The sequence below is a fragment of the Octodon degus genome, unplaced genomic scaffold (assembly GCF_000260255.1).
Source record: "Octodon degus isolate 3935 unplaced genomic scaffold, OctDeg1.0 scaffold00208, whole genome shotgun sequence".
Lineage (NCBI taxonomy): Eukaryota > Metazoa > Chordata > Mammalia > Rodentia > Octodontidae > Octodon > Octodon degus.
Genome location: NW_004524784.1, coordinates 2,374,950 through 2,389,968, shown reverse-complemented (window position 1 = coordinate 2,389,968; position 15,019 = coordinate 2,374,950). Strand labels below are relative to the sequence as shown.

Here is a 15,019-nt window from a genome sequence, read left to right as displayed (position 1 = left end):
GGGCAAGCACTTATTCATCTGAGCTATCTTCCCAGCCCTTTTTTTATTTTTTAAAGAATACAAACTAGTAATGAAAAAACAGCATTAGAAATGATACAGAATTTTACTATTTGACAAAGTAATAGGAATTTAAGAATGGGTACTGTATTGCATGTTATCTTCAAATTAGTTGTTTAAATTTAAGACTCTTATTTAGTTGAATTGATGCATAGTTCTCTACCTTTTGTTTTCTGCAATGATAGATATATTATAAAGGTCAGCTAGGAAGAGCTACAGCTTTAAGTGTAACCCCTGAAATGGAAAGAGTGAAGAAGAATCAAGAAAACATTAGCTCGGCAAGTGGTTTTATTTATTTTAGACAATCACAAAGGATGTGCCCTTTTAAATTTACCTCATTCCTGTTCTTTCTTTGTAAGAATAAACTTGTGATATTTCCAGTTAAGTTCATGCGTTATTTCAGATGACTTGCTCAAAGTGGCCACTGTATAAATTTACAATATTCTGCAACTCTTCAGAGTTATTTCCAGATGTGAGTGACACATTTAAAGTTTATTTAAACAATGACTTGTGTTACTTTAGTCAGTATCTTCAAAATTGCTAAAGTCTTTTTGGTACATAAGTTTAGTAATTTTCTTTCTTTCTTTTGCAAAACTGGGGATTGAACTCAGACCCTTGCACTTGCCAGGCAAGCACTTATTCTACTGAGCCAACTCCCTGGCCCCAGTAATTTTCATTTTACTCATGTGTTTATTGAGCTTTTCTTGTAAAGCTCTCTTTGCAAAACAAAGTAGGAAATGGAGTCATTACTCTAACATAAGGATTTAGAGGGGAAAATAATGCGTAATATGGAATTGAGCTCTTCATGAAAGTTAGCATGGTACACATTAGCATCTTCTCTGGCTAGTATGCTTTCTCTCCGTGAAGTTGTGACTTGTGTTTTTAATTGTACATATGCATTTTAGATCTGCAGTAAATGTTGTTCTGATCTTACACATGATTAGCTTCATGAAAGACAGTGTTCTAATGATCAGTGTTGAGAACACGGGCTCTATTTCTGGCTTACCTAGGGATCAGTGCTTAGGTGCATAATTTCCAGCTCTCTGGTGGCGTTTTTATCTGCTGATACTGAGTGTAGTCAGCATAAAGTATCTCTACACTGTGGTTGCTTAGAAGGGAAACTAGGGCTGGTGAGATAGCTCAGTGGACTAAACACCTGCTTAGACGAGCACAGGTACCAGGGTTTGGTTGCTGGCCCCAGCCCCAGGGGCATGCTGAGCTGGCCACAGAGACTGGGTGTGGTAGCACAGGCCTAGAATCACAGAGCTGAGGAGGCTGAAAAAGGAGGATCACTACAAGTCTGAGCTGTGCAGTGAGATCTGTACCAAATACATTAAAAAAAAAAAAAAAGAGGAGAACTAGATTTATTCCTCATTATTTGTCATTCTCTAAAGAGGGAAAAAGAAAAATAGAGGGAAGCTTGGTATGTACCTTTCAACATTGTTATAGCAGAAAATGGGGAAATTTAACAACAGAAAATAAACTTCAATTCTATTTAGTTTTGGATATTTCCTGTTTAATTTAAATATGAGAACCAGTTTTACTGACTACATTGCTGGTGACTGTTGGTTACACACATTTGTTTTCAGTTGATAAAGAAGATTAAGATGTATTCACCATAGCCTGTGAGGAAGATCTTTAGGCTGGTGTTCTGGAACAAAATGTAATTCACTGAAATGTTAACTGGAAAATAACTGGAAAAACTTACCTGAAAAAATATTGTATAAGTTTCACTCATTTGGAAAAGTTAAAAAAGTCATGTAATTTCCAAATTATACTTATTCTATTATGATTAGGTCTACTTTTTTATTTTGCAGGTGAAATATACCCAGGATCATAAACAGATGAAAGGTAGAGCAAGTCTGGTTCTAGATACGCCTAGTCTGAGACATGTTAAAGAAGCACAAAACCATATTTCAATGGTAGGGTGAAACTGTGTCATTCTTTTCATGACTTAAATCTACTAAGGAACGACAAGACCCAATGTATTGATGGGCTTAGATCACTATTAATCTGGACAACTAACAAAGCATGAAAACTTGGAAAAGCCTTTTGTTTTGTTTTGTTTTGTTCAGGGGCATGATTTCTTTCTTTCTTCTTCTTCTTCTTTTTTTTTGGGGGGGGATCCTTTCTAATCACACTGAAATGTAATGAAATTATTTAGCCTAATAAAATACTTTTTCTCTGTGACTGTTTTGGTGTGTTTTTATTTCTAATGTCATTACTATAAGTGCATTTTATAGAGACATTTGACCAGAGTTCTTTCCATCTAATTTTCAGACAGAATTTGGTATATTTGCATGTTGTAAATATATGAAAAATACATTTTAAAAATGCTTTCATTAGATCTAAGTTATCTATCATAAACTTCACCATTTAAGGTACCTAATTCAATGTAAATGAATCATATAATTTGTGGACTGCTACAGTTTTTGCTCTGATCCAGTTTTAAAGCATGTGAAAACCTATGTTTTATAATATTTATAGATTTTTTAATAGTTATATACTAAAATTGTGTGTAACCTTACCTATACCTCTCAATTTAATTTTAAGCAAGTTGCTTTGAATAACTAGGGATAAATGCTTATTATTCTATTGTATATTGAAAGTTAATACTTAAGAAGTTAATTTATATTTAAATTAGCATATTCGAGGAAGCAACCAAGATTCTAATCATTCTCTTTTGCAAATTCTCAATAATATGCTAATTTATATACAATTTGAGTAGAAATACCATCCTGATTACAAACATGTGAAAATGTCAGCACTTGGTCTAACAAATTGTTTTGGGATAATTGGAAAAGATACATGTATGCAAGATGCATCTGTCATTTTATCAATATTGTGTGAGACAAGCAACAACTGGGAAACTTCAATTCCATTAATGTGTTGCTTTTCTTTTTTCAGGTAAAATACCATGAAGATTTTGAGAAGACGAAGGGGAGGGGCTTTACCCCCGTCATGGATGACCCTGTGACAGAGCGCGTGAGGAAGAACACTCAGGTTGTCAGCGATGCCGCCTACAAAGGCGTTCAGCCTCACGTGGTGGAGATGGACAGGAGACCCGGAATCATTGTCGGTAAGCAGGTGGTCCAACAGTGGTGGCAGATGTGGCCAGCAGGATTGTGCTTGCTTTTACTTAGATCACCTGACTCCTCAGCAGATGTTTGGTGTGGTGCTCGATTCTAGATGGATGACAGATAAAGTGTTATTTTGTACCATGTTGAATGACATTCATGGCATTTACCGGGTATCATGCAGAACATTCTATTCTTGGAAGTTCTCTGTGCTTAATATCTCTAATGTCATTCCATAGAATGAACAACTTATTTTATTGTTTCTGGAAAATTGAGAACCTTCTAGGCAGTTGGTGGCTTTGTTCATCTTCCCCGGTTTATTACTTAGAAGGATCACTTTCACTTATATGGATGAATTGTGCTGTTTTCTTTAAAAACTACAAAAAAGTAGACAGTTTCATTGCTGGGACCTAAGATGTCACAAGAGAGTGTGAAGGTCTGATTTATCTCATTAGGGTGGGAACTCACCCAGGGACAAGGATCAGAGTTCAGCCATGGCGGTGAGACCATTGCTGAAAACCACAACCACAGAACTCTCTAGATTTTAGATTCAGAAACTATCATCTTTGAGATTACTATTTCAAAGTATACTCAGTTTTCTTTGGAGATTTGCCCATGAAGGTACAGAGTGGAACACATTCAATGAACATTAAACTCTCCAGTGAACCAGCTTTGGTATCAGGTATTGAATGCAAATTTACAGATTTTCTAAGCAAAGCAGGCTAGGACAAATTGTGCTGCTTGTTTTTGTTGGAGGTACTGCTACTTACTAGTCTGATAACCTTGGGTAAGTTTGACCAAGCTGTTGACTCTCACTGTGCCTCAGTTTCCTCATCTGTAAAATAGAGAAAATAATAGTACCTACTTTAATATATGTGCATATATATATAGCATAAATGAATCAAATTATAACTGGCATAGAATAAATACTGCATAATATTAATTAAAAACTGACAGTTAAATCTCCAGTTTTAGTTTATTAATTATTTTCCCTCTTACTTTATTTCTACTATTGGGTCCACAAGTAGGTTCTTACTTTTCCGCTGTATAACACTATGGTGGTCATTGTAGATCTTTATACCACTAGTTGGGGTGACTGATAAACTGAGAAATTATCAAATTTGGGTTTCTGTCTCTAATAAAAGAGGGTACATTGGCTTACATAGTCTATATGATCAGCTTTCTGTTACTGTGACAAAAATATCTGAGAGGGGCCCGGAAGATGGCTCAGTGGAATAAGCACTTCCCTGGCAAGTGCAAGGGCCTGAGTTCAATCCTCGGTTCTGCCAAAAGAAAAAAAAAATCCGAGAAAATCACTTAAAAGGACAAATGTATTATTTTGGCTTAAAGTTTCAGAGGTTTCAGGCTGTGGTTAACTGGCCTAGTGGCTCTGGGCCTGTGGCAGCACAGGACATCATGTGATAGAGGAAGACTACTTGCTTCAAGGCAGGTGAGAAGAAAAACAGAAAGCAATGTATGGGCTGCGGAGCACCCCTAAGCATCTCAAGGGCACATCTCCAGTATTCTAACTTCCTTCCACAAGGCCATACTTCCTAAAGATTGTACTACCTTACAGTTGCTCCACAGGCTGCCCACTAAGCTTCTACCCATGAGCCTCTGGGAGACACTGTAGATCTGATCATTGACTACCACAGTGAACCAATCTGTAGCCCATTAAGAACAGGAGGGTGCTGTTATTCTGCATTCCATCCCTCATCATTCCTTGCTGGATGCCTCACTTTCAGCACTTTTTGATAAATGTGTCTTCTGAGGCTTCCCTTGCTCACGTACTCAGAAGAAAGACAGTGCTCCCCATGTGCCTGCATTTCTGGTCTTTGTTGCTGTTATATAGAGAAGGTTTTTATTTGTTTTGCTTTGAACAACTACCTCTTGATCATTTTCTTTAAATAACTTACATACCCTTCATCAGGAACTTTTATCAAATACTTTGTCTGCTTCAGTGGGTGGGCAGCAAGAGGGTTGGGTGTCACAGGGGTGCCACAGGGCTACACATAGTGACTTATTAGGTACACCCCATGTATGAAGAATCATGGGTCCCTTAGCAGAGTCTGCCATGGCAACTCAAGGAACTAGGGACTCAAATTTGAGTAAGTTTTCTTAACAGGTACACATGAAAGTGAATATCCTTTTGTTCTCTTCTGAATTTCCTAGCATGGTGGGTTATTGTGCTTTTGCCTTTTGCTTGACTCTCTTTGGAACCGATTTTTAAAGCTCCATTTTATTTGTTGGTTTCTTCCTTTTGGTGAAAGACCTCAAAGTGTGGCGCACGGATCCTGGCTCCATCTTCGACATTGATCCCCTGGAGGACAATATTCAGTCTAGGAGTCTGCACATGCTCTCTGGTATCACTTACACTTTGGGTTCCTCTGCTTTTGTCCTAAAAGTGGAACTACTGTGAAGCATTGAAGTTCATTGTAGCAATCATGCAATGTGAATTTTAAAACTGAGAATTAGAAAAGTCAGAAAAATTCTAGGCCACTTTAAAATACCATTAATTATTTATGAAAGCAAAACTTACAAAAGAGCTCTATAATAAATCCTAGATTAGTTTGTCCCATATTCATTTAAAAAGAAGCGTGGAGCTTACTTGTTTTTTTTTTTTATTAGTGAATCTGATTTTATAGGCTTTCAGGGTTTACAAATGCATTTATTTGGATTGCACTAAGCTTTTGGGATATTAAAGAGATTTGTTTCATGAAACAACGTGTAACTATTTTAAAGATAGATTTTAAGAATTATGTAGAGAACAGTAGAAAAATTTTCTATCCAGCATCATAAATGTCTTAAAAGGGAATAAAAAATATTCAGAATGATTTTTGAGGGTTTATAAAATGAACAGTTTCTGTAGAAAGCAAATATGACTTTTAGCTGAGTATGTGTGCCATTAAAGGCAAAAATGAATGGTTTGCATAAAGTGATGACATGATTCACCATTTCAGGCTTTTGGACTATCTTTGAAAATAAGTCTGAACATGTTTGATAGTTATGTAGCTCTCTTAAGTGATATAAATAATGTAGAATATAATATCACTAAATTCTTGTTATACCTTCTGTGTTTTATTTTTAATTGTTAATGAAACTGAGTGCCCAACACAGAGATTCTAATACTTTAATTTGATCCACATAGCCATATTATATAATTTTCTAAAAATAAGAAAAGGCAACAAATACTGTGTACATATTGACACTTGAAAGAAAATTTTAAATAACCAGGTGTTCCATTTGATAGAAGTACATGAGTTTGTTAGTGTTTCCTTGGTTTTTGCCAATTTCCTGTGCACCAATCTCTTTTAAAATCTAGATTTTAAATCAAGGTTAAGTAACCTTTTGATCACTCCCAAAAGCATGCTAAAGTATGGGAGTAGGTGGATAGAATCTTATAAATGGTGAGATTTGGGATTGTTCCTTACTAAGGATTGTTTTTTTCTTTCATGTTAAGCTTGTCAGTAATTCTGTAAGTCACTTAATGGCATGACATGTCTGAATATTTTCCCTCCCATATAGAAAAGGTGAGTCTCTATAGGAGACAGCGGTCTCAATCCCATTCCAGCAGTACCTTTGGTACAGGTCTGGGAGATGACAAGTCAGAAATCTCCGAGCTCTACCCTAGTATTTCATGCTGCAGTGAGGTTACAAGACCATCCGATGAAGGAGGTATCAAATCTTAGCCACTCACAAAGGACATGAATTGATTTTTAATGTGCCTTTCACAGGAATGTCTTTAACCTATTTTTCACCTTTGCACAAACATTCAGCCTGGGTGTTTTGGAAAATTTAATATTAAATTTTAAAAAGTAAGAATTTCTTAAGGTACTAATTTGCATTTTTGCATGTTAGTTTTTTTTTTCCTGTCTCCACTATGATCACTACAAGTGGATGTGTACTAACAGAAGGGCTTGTGAACTTGCTGTGAGAACTGTTTTGCAAGTTGTCTGAGACTGACCCACACAGTCACAGTGGAAAGTTGAGTTCTGCATAGTTTGTATCTGATTTCCACTAAGGGCCCAAAATTGTGATCTTATTGTAATATTTGAGTGGTCAAGGGTCAGGGAGACAGCTCATGACTTGGTGAGTGTTTCAACACTGATAAATATGCAGACTAAATTAAATCTTGCCGCAGACAAGTGTGATACTTGTGATACAATTTTTTTTAAATGGGATATACTGGTGATTGGTAACATTCTTTTTCTTTTATTTATCCACCCTTTCTATACCTTCACCTCTGTTTTGCATCCAAGCGTATGGATTAGATCTAGAACTTTCGGTGAATTCTGCAGCATGTTAAACTGAACTGGTATTAAAGTTTTAACTCTATTATGAAGCACAGGAATCCTGAATTTCCTTGTCAACCACAAAGGTCACATTGCTGAAGTTCCTAATGCTGGACATGTCAAGGTTGAGAAACTTAATGCTCAGGGACAAAAAGTAATGTTCCTTGAAGACCTGAAGAAACCATGAAAACCCTTGTAATATGTAATCATTTTTCTGGTTTATTGCAATAGCCTGTGAATAAGCATAACATCAGTTATCATCTGTATATTTTGAACTATTTCTGCACATTTTGGATTTGGGCTGGCCTTGTTGTGGTAGAAGGCTTTTAGGGGTGTCTTTTCTCTATAATTCTAAAGAAATAGCTATAAACTAGTTTAACTTTATTGTAGATGAAATACATATGAAGAGACCTTCCCTTTCTGTATCTGGTTATCTAATGAAAGGCATAGTAATTTAGGGATTTTTAACCTGGGATTACTGATTTATTTCTTCCTTCAGGGTCCTCCTGGTTTTGGATGTACAGGATAATCTTGATGCTTGGTGAGATAAATACACCCAAAGCACAGATTTTAGTTAACTTTATTTAATACTACCTAGTTGAGAAGACTGCAGTTGATCTTGTTCCCATGTGCTAAATGTCATAGAGCAGGGGTAGTGAACCTACGGCACGTGTGCTGCAGAGAGCACATGAGTTGGGCGGCCCCAGCATCACCCCAACAGCAGAGCATCGGTTCACAGTGCACACAGGGGCCATACTGGCATGTGTTGGCACTTTACAATAAATAAGTGGGCTTTGCACTGCAGTTTGTGCACTAGGTCTCTAGGAGGTCCACCATCACTGCTGTAGGGTCTTTGCCCCCCAGTCTTTCCCTCCCATCTGCATACACCAGCACAGTGCTCATTCACTTATTCACCAAACATTAGATGAGTGCTCTTTGTATACCAGCCAAAAGCTTGGATCTGCAGCGCACATGGCAATGAGCAAAGGGGAGATACATCTGTTGCACGGGCCTTGGCATCTGACGGTGAACTCTTGACACTAAGCAGATGTTTATACAAGTAACATCGACTGTGAGCAGTGTTGGATGGGCGTATGAGACGGGGGTTACAAGATGTTCAACAGGGCAGCTCCATCTGGCCTTGATATTGGGAAGTTATTTCAGGGAAGGGAGGTTTGGGCTGATGTGAATGTTAGAAGAGTGAACATTCCACAGGGCTCTAGGGGGAAGATGCAGCTGACAGAATGGGACATTGTGACTAGGCGCCACTGGGCCATTTGAGTGGAGGTGTCAGGTGGGTGAGCAGAGCACTGAGGAGAGCCTGCAGCGCAGGTAGATTTGAAGTCACCATCCGAGCCATGACCTTGGGGGGAGAATTCGGCGCCACCTACTACAACTGCCTTGCCTCCCTGCACTGCAGTGATGGTGACCAGATAGCCCATCACACTATATGCTCATTGTCAAGATTTTAGAATCCACTGAGGTTTTTTCTTTTAAGGAAATGTTTTGCTGTGTAGTTCAGGCTGACTTTGAACTCATTATGTAGCTCAGGCTGGTCTTAAACTCATATGAAAATCCTGCAACAGCCTCCTAGTGCTGGAATTACAGGCGTGTCCAATCACATCCAGCATTTTTTGTATTCTTGTTCTCAAACCATTTTTTTTTTCGGAACCAGGGATTGAACTCAGGCCCTTGCACTTGCCAGGCAAGTGCTTATTCTTCTGAGCTATCTCCCTGGCCCCACTCAATCCATTTTTAAAAAATAAATAAATTCTATTGCTAGCAAGAGAACCCAATACTAAAGCAAATCTAATGAAAAAAGTCTATTAAAATAAAGTGTAGATAAAAATTCTTGCATTTATGTTAGGAATTGAGTAGTGTAAAGAAGAGGAACATTTAAAAAGTAAAATCACTTCAGACCTCATGGAAGGCAGCAGGGGCCAGATTCTGAGCAGGCAGAGATGGCTTGTGACTCAAAGAATGCCTCGCAAAGAAAAGTTGACTCGCGGGAGGCATTTATAAGTTTCTGTCATTTGTCGTCACTTGTTACAAGGCTAAGACGCTGAGTCTTTAGTGACATTTCCTGACTTTGAAACTGAAGTTACTGAAGTATGAAGTTAAGAATGTGCCTTTATGTTAGGAAGGCTTCTAACATAAAAACAAACAGTGCCATACCCGCAAGCCATCCATGCTCCTTTGAGTAAACTTGAAGGTATGTGGAAATGCGCTCCTGATTTTATTCTTTTTAAGTGAAGGAAAGCCTGTCTGCCAATGACACCTAATGTCTGTATTCAAATAACTAGGGATGTGTTAAGCTCAATGCTGTCAAAACCACCTCCCCTTCTCCATGCTCACTCTCTAAAGCTGCTGCTCCCCTGGGCTTCCCAGTTTACTAAATAGTGCCTGCAATCATGTAGACAGTGAAGCTAACCTCCTTGGAGATGTTGTCAACTTTTATCCTTTATTTATGCTTCCAGTCCATTCAGATACCTCATCAGCTCTACCATGGCACAAATATCTAAAGTCTGGTTCCTTGTCCCCTTCTCTGCTGTTGCTGTGTATCAGCTCCTACCATCTCACATTGGCACCTTTCGGTCACCTCCTGACTGGTTTCCTTTCTACCCCTGCTGCTCTGTGCCCAGCCACTCCCCTGGCTCCTCTGTCCAGCTAGGCCAGGTCTTTAGCATTGTGTGCTCACAGACTTTGTCATCTTTTGTTCTATTGTGTCTCCAGCTCTTGGAAGAAGCGTGACCTTTGGGTGCTATGCGGGGACCGAGGTTTCCTGCGTCCTGCTCTTAGTTGTAAATGGGCTATTGGCTTTTCATCAAGGAATCCAATTAATACCAGAGTTGATCAGCTAGAGGAGAGCAAGAAAGGCATATTCATTGTACACATCCATGGGGGTCTACATAAGACAGTAAAGTCTGAAGAAATCACCAAAGCATGATACTTTCAGAACTTTTAGACTGATAGCAAATTTTAAACAGCTGAGAGGACAAATGAAGAGCTGAACTAAGACCATAAGTTTCCAGGGATATTACTGAGAGATAGATTGGAGCTGTAGAAATTAGTAGGAATGTCCCTTTGGACTTCATTTATTTAGATTCAGCTTCATTTGCAGGTCCTTGGTAATCAAGGCTATTTCTCAGCCTTGGAATGGGACGGACACCCCTACCAAGGCATCTTTAAGGGTTATGCAGGAAAGGAAGATCCCCCTGTGGTCTTTTCTAAAGTTATAGTGGTGGTAACCAGATAGTCCATCACACTAAATAGTGCCTGCGATCTTGTAGACAGTGAAGCTAACCTCCTTGGAGATGTTGTCAACTTTTATCCTTTATTTATGCTTCCAGTCCATTCACATACCTCATCAGCTCTACCATGGCACAAATATCTAAAGTCTGGTTCCTTGTCCCCTTCTCTCAGGTGACTTCAGATAAAAATAATAAGTGAGCCAATATAGCATATGTTGCCCTCAGTCCTTCAAAACCCAGGTGCAATCGCCTGACTTCTCTGCTGCCACTTTCTCCTGAATGTGACCAACACCCTCACCATGGCTTGCATAGCCCTCATCTGATCTTGGGCCCTGGCTGCTGCTCTGAGTTCATTTCTCACCATTCTCAGGAGCTCACCCATTCTTCCCAGTCTCCTTCCTTTACTCTGACTTTGTTAGACAGCTCCTGGCACTGTCCCCCACCCCCCGACTGTGACACTCCCCCCTGCCCCCCAGCTGTTTGTCCTACACAGTTCTTCCTGTTTCTGCTCTGGTGATCCTTTAGGAGAGCAGCTCTCTCCAAATACTAGAGATTAAATTGCACGCTCCTGCCATGGCCTGTCCCTTCCCAGGACCCACTGCCACCTGAGATAGTGCGCATGCATTTATTTGTGTGATGTCATCTCTGTCCAGCTAGGCTAGGTCTTTAGCATTGTGTGCTCACAGACTTTGGCACCTTTTGTTCTATTGTGTCTCCAGCTCTTGGAATAAGCTCTCAGCAGGGATTGTGATGGACTGAAATAACTCAATTAATATTTTGAAAACTAGAACCACCACTATGAATGAACACACACACACACACACACACACACACACACACACACACGTGCATGCGCATGCATGTGTAATTATTTTTGTAGAACAATATTCTTTTGTAGAAGACTTCAAAAGAATTTCTTATACTTTTGATATGTTTTGATAACATTAAAGTATAGCTCAAGAGCCAGCTTCAAGTAGAAACATTACCAGGGCCTCCCCCAACCCCCAACTTCTGTTGGGGACAAGAAGACATAATCTCCTTGACTTCTGGGGAGCTTTGAAATGTAGGGTCCCCTTTGAAATGTCTGTTCTGTGGGGCTCTGTTAAGGAGGTGCTGATTGATTGGCTGAAATGAGACTTAACTGTGATGACAGCTACTTGATGGGAAGCTTTCGTGTCTTCTGCAGCGACAGTCAATCACAAGCATTTGTTTGAACTCTTGAGACACTGAAAAATCTGTGATAGCACTCCTTGGTAAGATGAAGAAAGAAAAAGAAAATGTCCTTGAGTATATAAGAATATCACGTTTTCTTCCAGATTTTGTCAATTTCTTTACATTTAGGTTAGGATTTTGTATGATAACGTGTTCCATCCCTCAAAGCTGTCATGTACCACTTGGTTGTCTCCTTGCTGTGGAGGTGACCTGTGTGGCAGTGTCGTTGAGCAGGGGACACTGGGCTCAAGTTTAAAAACTTTCACTACTTGCTCTGGTTCCTCAGGGAGTTATTTCATCTGATTTGGTTCAGTTTGACATCTGTGACAAGGAGGGTGCAGAATAAGAAGCTTCCTGAGATGTTTTGTGCTTTTGTAAGCTAAGTGCCTGAAACTTAAATCAATTCCTTTCTTTTCTCTCCTATGTAATGAGGATTATTTATGACAGGAACATGATCTGTTTGACTTCATGGATTAAGTAACTGAGTAGCTATGAAAGATACAGTTTGGGGAATTCATATGAGGTAGACTAAATTCTGATTGTTAGGACCCAAAAAAATTAAACGTTTGGCTCATTTCCTTGAGGCAAAAGTGCAGTGTTTTCATCATCTACATTTGGTTTTCCTGATCATTAACATCTAAGCATTTTTTATGTGTTTATCATTGTTTTAATTAGGTGTTTTTCCTCATATTTTTAAATCATGCTCTGACGGCTGAATATTTTCTTTCTCCTATGTGATCATTTTGTTTTTGCCTTTACTTTCCAGTCAAATCTGATGGATTAAGTCACCAAAGGGTTTTCATTTTACATTTCTACTGTGTTGCTTTGATTTGGTAAAGAGACTTTTACTTAAACTTCATCCAATTTTGGTCTTTGTCTTTTGAATAGTTTTATTTGAAATTATATTTATTTCCTTTTGATATTAGTGTATTCTAACTGCTTTTTCATTTGATATGCTTGACCCTCATTTGCGGATGCCGTTGATGGTTTCTGCTTGTTTCTCTGTGCGGTTTCCTTTGATCTTGGTGTTTGTCTGTAGTCCGTGCATCTGCGATGTGTATCTGCCTCCTGGTACTACTTTGTATTTCTTTGGTTTCCTTTAACTTGCAGTTTTCTGTTGTTGTAGCTCTGTGTGTTTGTAATCTCAGCCAGTGTTTACCCTCAGCCGGTGTTTACCCTCGTCACTTTGAACTTGCATTCAGTTTGGCTTCAGGTATTTTATGTGTTTCTCTTTTCCTCTGGAGCATAAAAGGCCGTAGGGTGTGATGGCGAATGAAAACCAGATGTACTTTTCAAAATAGACATTTTTCAGTTTTCTAACCTTTTGCCCTTTCCAATTTTGCTCTGAAAGAGTCTTACTGGGGTGATATAGCCCTGCCTCAAGTGACTGAAAGCAAGTTTCTGAATTCTGTGGAGTTAAACCGGCTGAGCCAGGCTATGCTTATAGTACTGTGTCAATGTAATATGTATGTAAAAGAGGCCAGGATATAAAAATGCTTTCATGTCTTCTAGAACTCTCAGTGTATCATCCATAGGGTGGCAAGAGAGGAGTGCACCGGTTAGGAAGCAGGACACCCCTAGTACTTTACTGGTACCGATGACTCTTGTCTGTTCATTCCCCATGCATTTATCTAGTCTTTCCCATGTATCTGGAATGCTGGGAACACACTAATAAAAGCTACAGGTATTGCCTCCCAAGAATTATTCATGTTCTGGTGAGTGAGCCAGGGTTATAAAACATTGTGTTTACAAAGGCATTACAATGGAGTATTGTTTAGGGTTAGAATTAGCCAAATAGAGAAATGGAAGAATAGTGTTTTGGTCAGAAAAATGGCATAAGAGGGAACAAAGCACATTGGAAACTTTATATAAACTTTTTTGATACATGTATGACCAGGATCTTTTTTTGTCTCTATACCTGAACAAGACTCCAGAATCGGAGTGTGGTCAGTGCTGAGCACAACCTATGCTGAAAACAGGGTTTGATTGAAAGTAACCCTGGTACATGAATCTTCAGAAGATTCACAAGTTTTTTTTTTTTTTTAAAGAATTTTATTGAGAAAGAAGTAGCAGTGAGACAATTTCAAAACAGGTTGGCAGGACAGTTACAATAATTAATACATTGCATATTGTTTTCTTTGTAATAGTTATGCATAGTACAAGATGCAGACATGATATCATGTCTAAACACTATTAGTTCAAAACTTTCTTCTCATTGAATTAAGAGAATGTAGCTTTATATCTATGCTAATTATTTCGTATATACAGATATATATATATATTTTTTTTTCCACTACAAAATGGACTTTCATGTATATCTCCCTTTTTTATTTACTTTTGTTAGAGGTGGGTATTCCACTGTCATTCATATATTGTAGCTATATGAATTCAGCAAAGTAATCAAATATAGTCCAGTAGTCTATAATAGAAGTGGGTTATCCGCATGACTGGCAATGTCAGAAGTTGTTAACTTGAGCCTTTAGCAGCTCAGCATATTAATATGGCTTTACTTTTTATACCTTGTTTTTATACTTTTCTGCTGGATGATTAAGACCAAGATAAAGCAAGACCTATGCAAGAAGAAATGTAACTTTTGTGTTTGACAAGGTCAGTCAAATCTCGTCAGGACTTACTCAAAAGATTCACAGGTTGTTGAGATGACCAGTTACCTAGACATGGCAGTAAGTTGGGTCTCTTCATTGCAGGCTTAATTCACTCTGGGAGCTGGTAGGAAAGAATCTGATGTGCAGGGTTTACAGAACATGGCATTGTTTCCCTAGTGTCAGGAACTGAAAGGGTAAATAAAATTGGAAAGGCACAATAGAAATTGTGAAAGGGAATGAAACTGCTGAAAAGGAAAGAACAACTGGGATGAGGGAAAAGAAAACAGAAAGAAGGAAGGGAAAAAGGTATATGTATATACATACACACAGGATAGTAGAAACAATTGAGCTACTAATTTCTATTGGTTATTTAAAGGAACAGTCAATGTTTAATTTTTTGACCAATTTTACACGCTTATAGCTAGAAATCTGAATGACTTCCAAGATAACAATTTGCAATATAATAACCATTGTTGATTTCCTATCATCATGTTTTGAAATTCTGTTTCTTTTTTTTTTTTTTTTTT

At 38.4% G+C, this 15,019-nt stretch overlaps 1 protein-coding gene across 4 annotated transcripts in view; it reads left to right on the top strand.

Moving 5' to 3' along the window:
- Positions 1–15,019, top strand: part of Nebl (nebulette) — a 403,483-nt gene that overhangs the window by 343,361 nt on the left and 45,103 nt on the right. For 2 of the 4 annotated variants that reach the window (XM_023704950.1, XM_023704949.1), the window contains 5 exons: positions 243–335; positions 1,875–1,979; positions 2,965–3,136; positions 5,405–5,497; positions 6,660–6,809. In XM_023704950.1, coding sequence (XP_023560718.1) covers positions 243–335; positions 1,875–1,979; positions 2,965–3,136; positions 5,405–5,497; positions 6,660–6,809 — 613 coding nt within the window. The remainder of the gene's footprint in view (positions 1–242; positions 336–1,874; positions 1,980–2,964; positions 3,137–5,404; positions 5,498–6,659; positions 6,810–15,019) is intronic. The other 2 variants (XM_023704952.1, XM_023704953.1) reach the window with 2 other exon arrangements.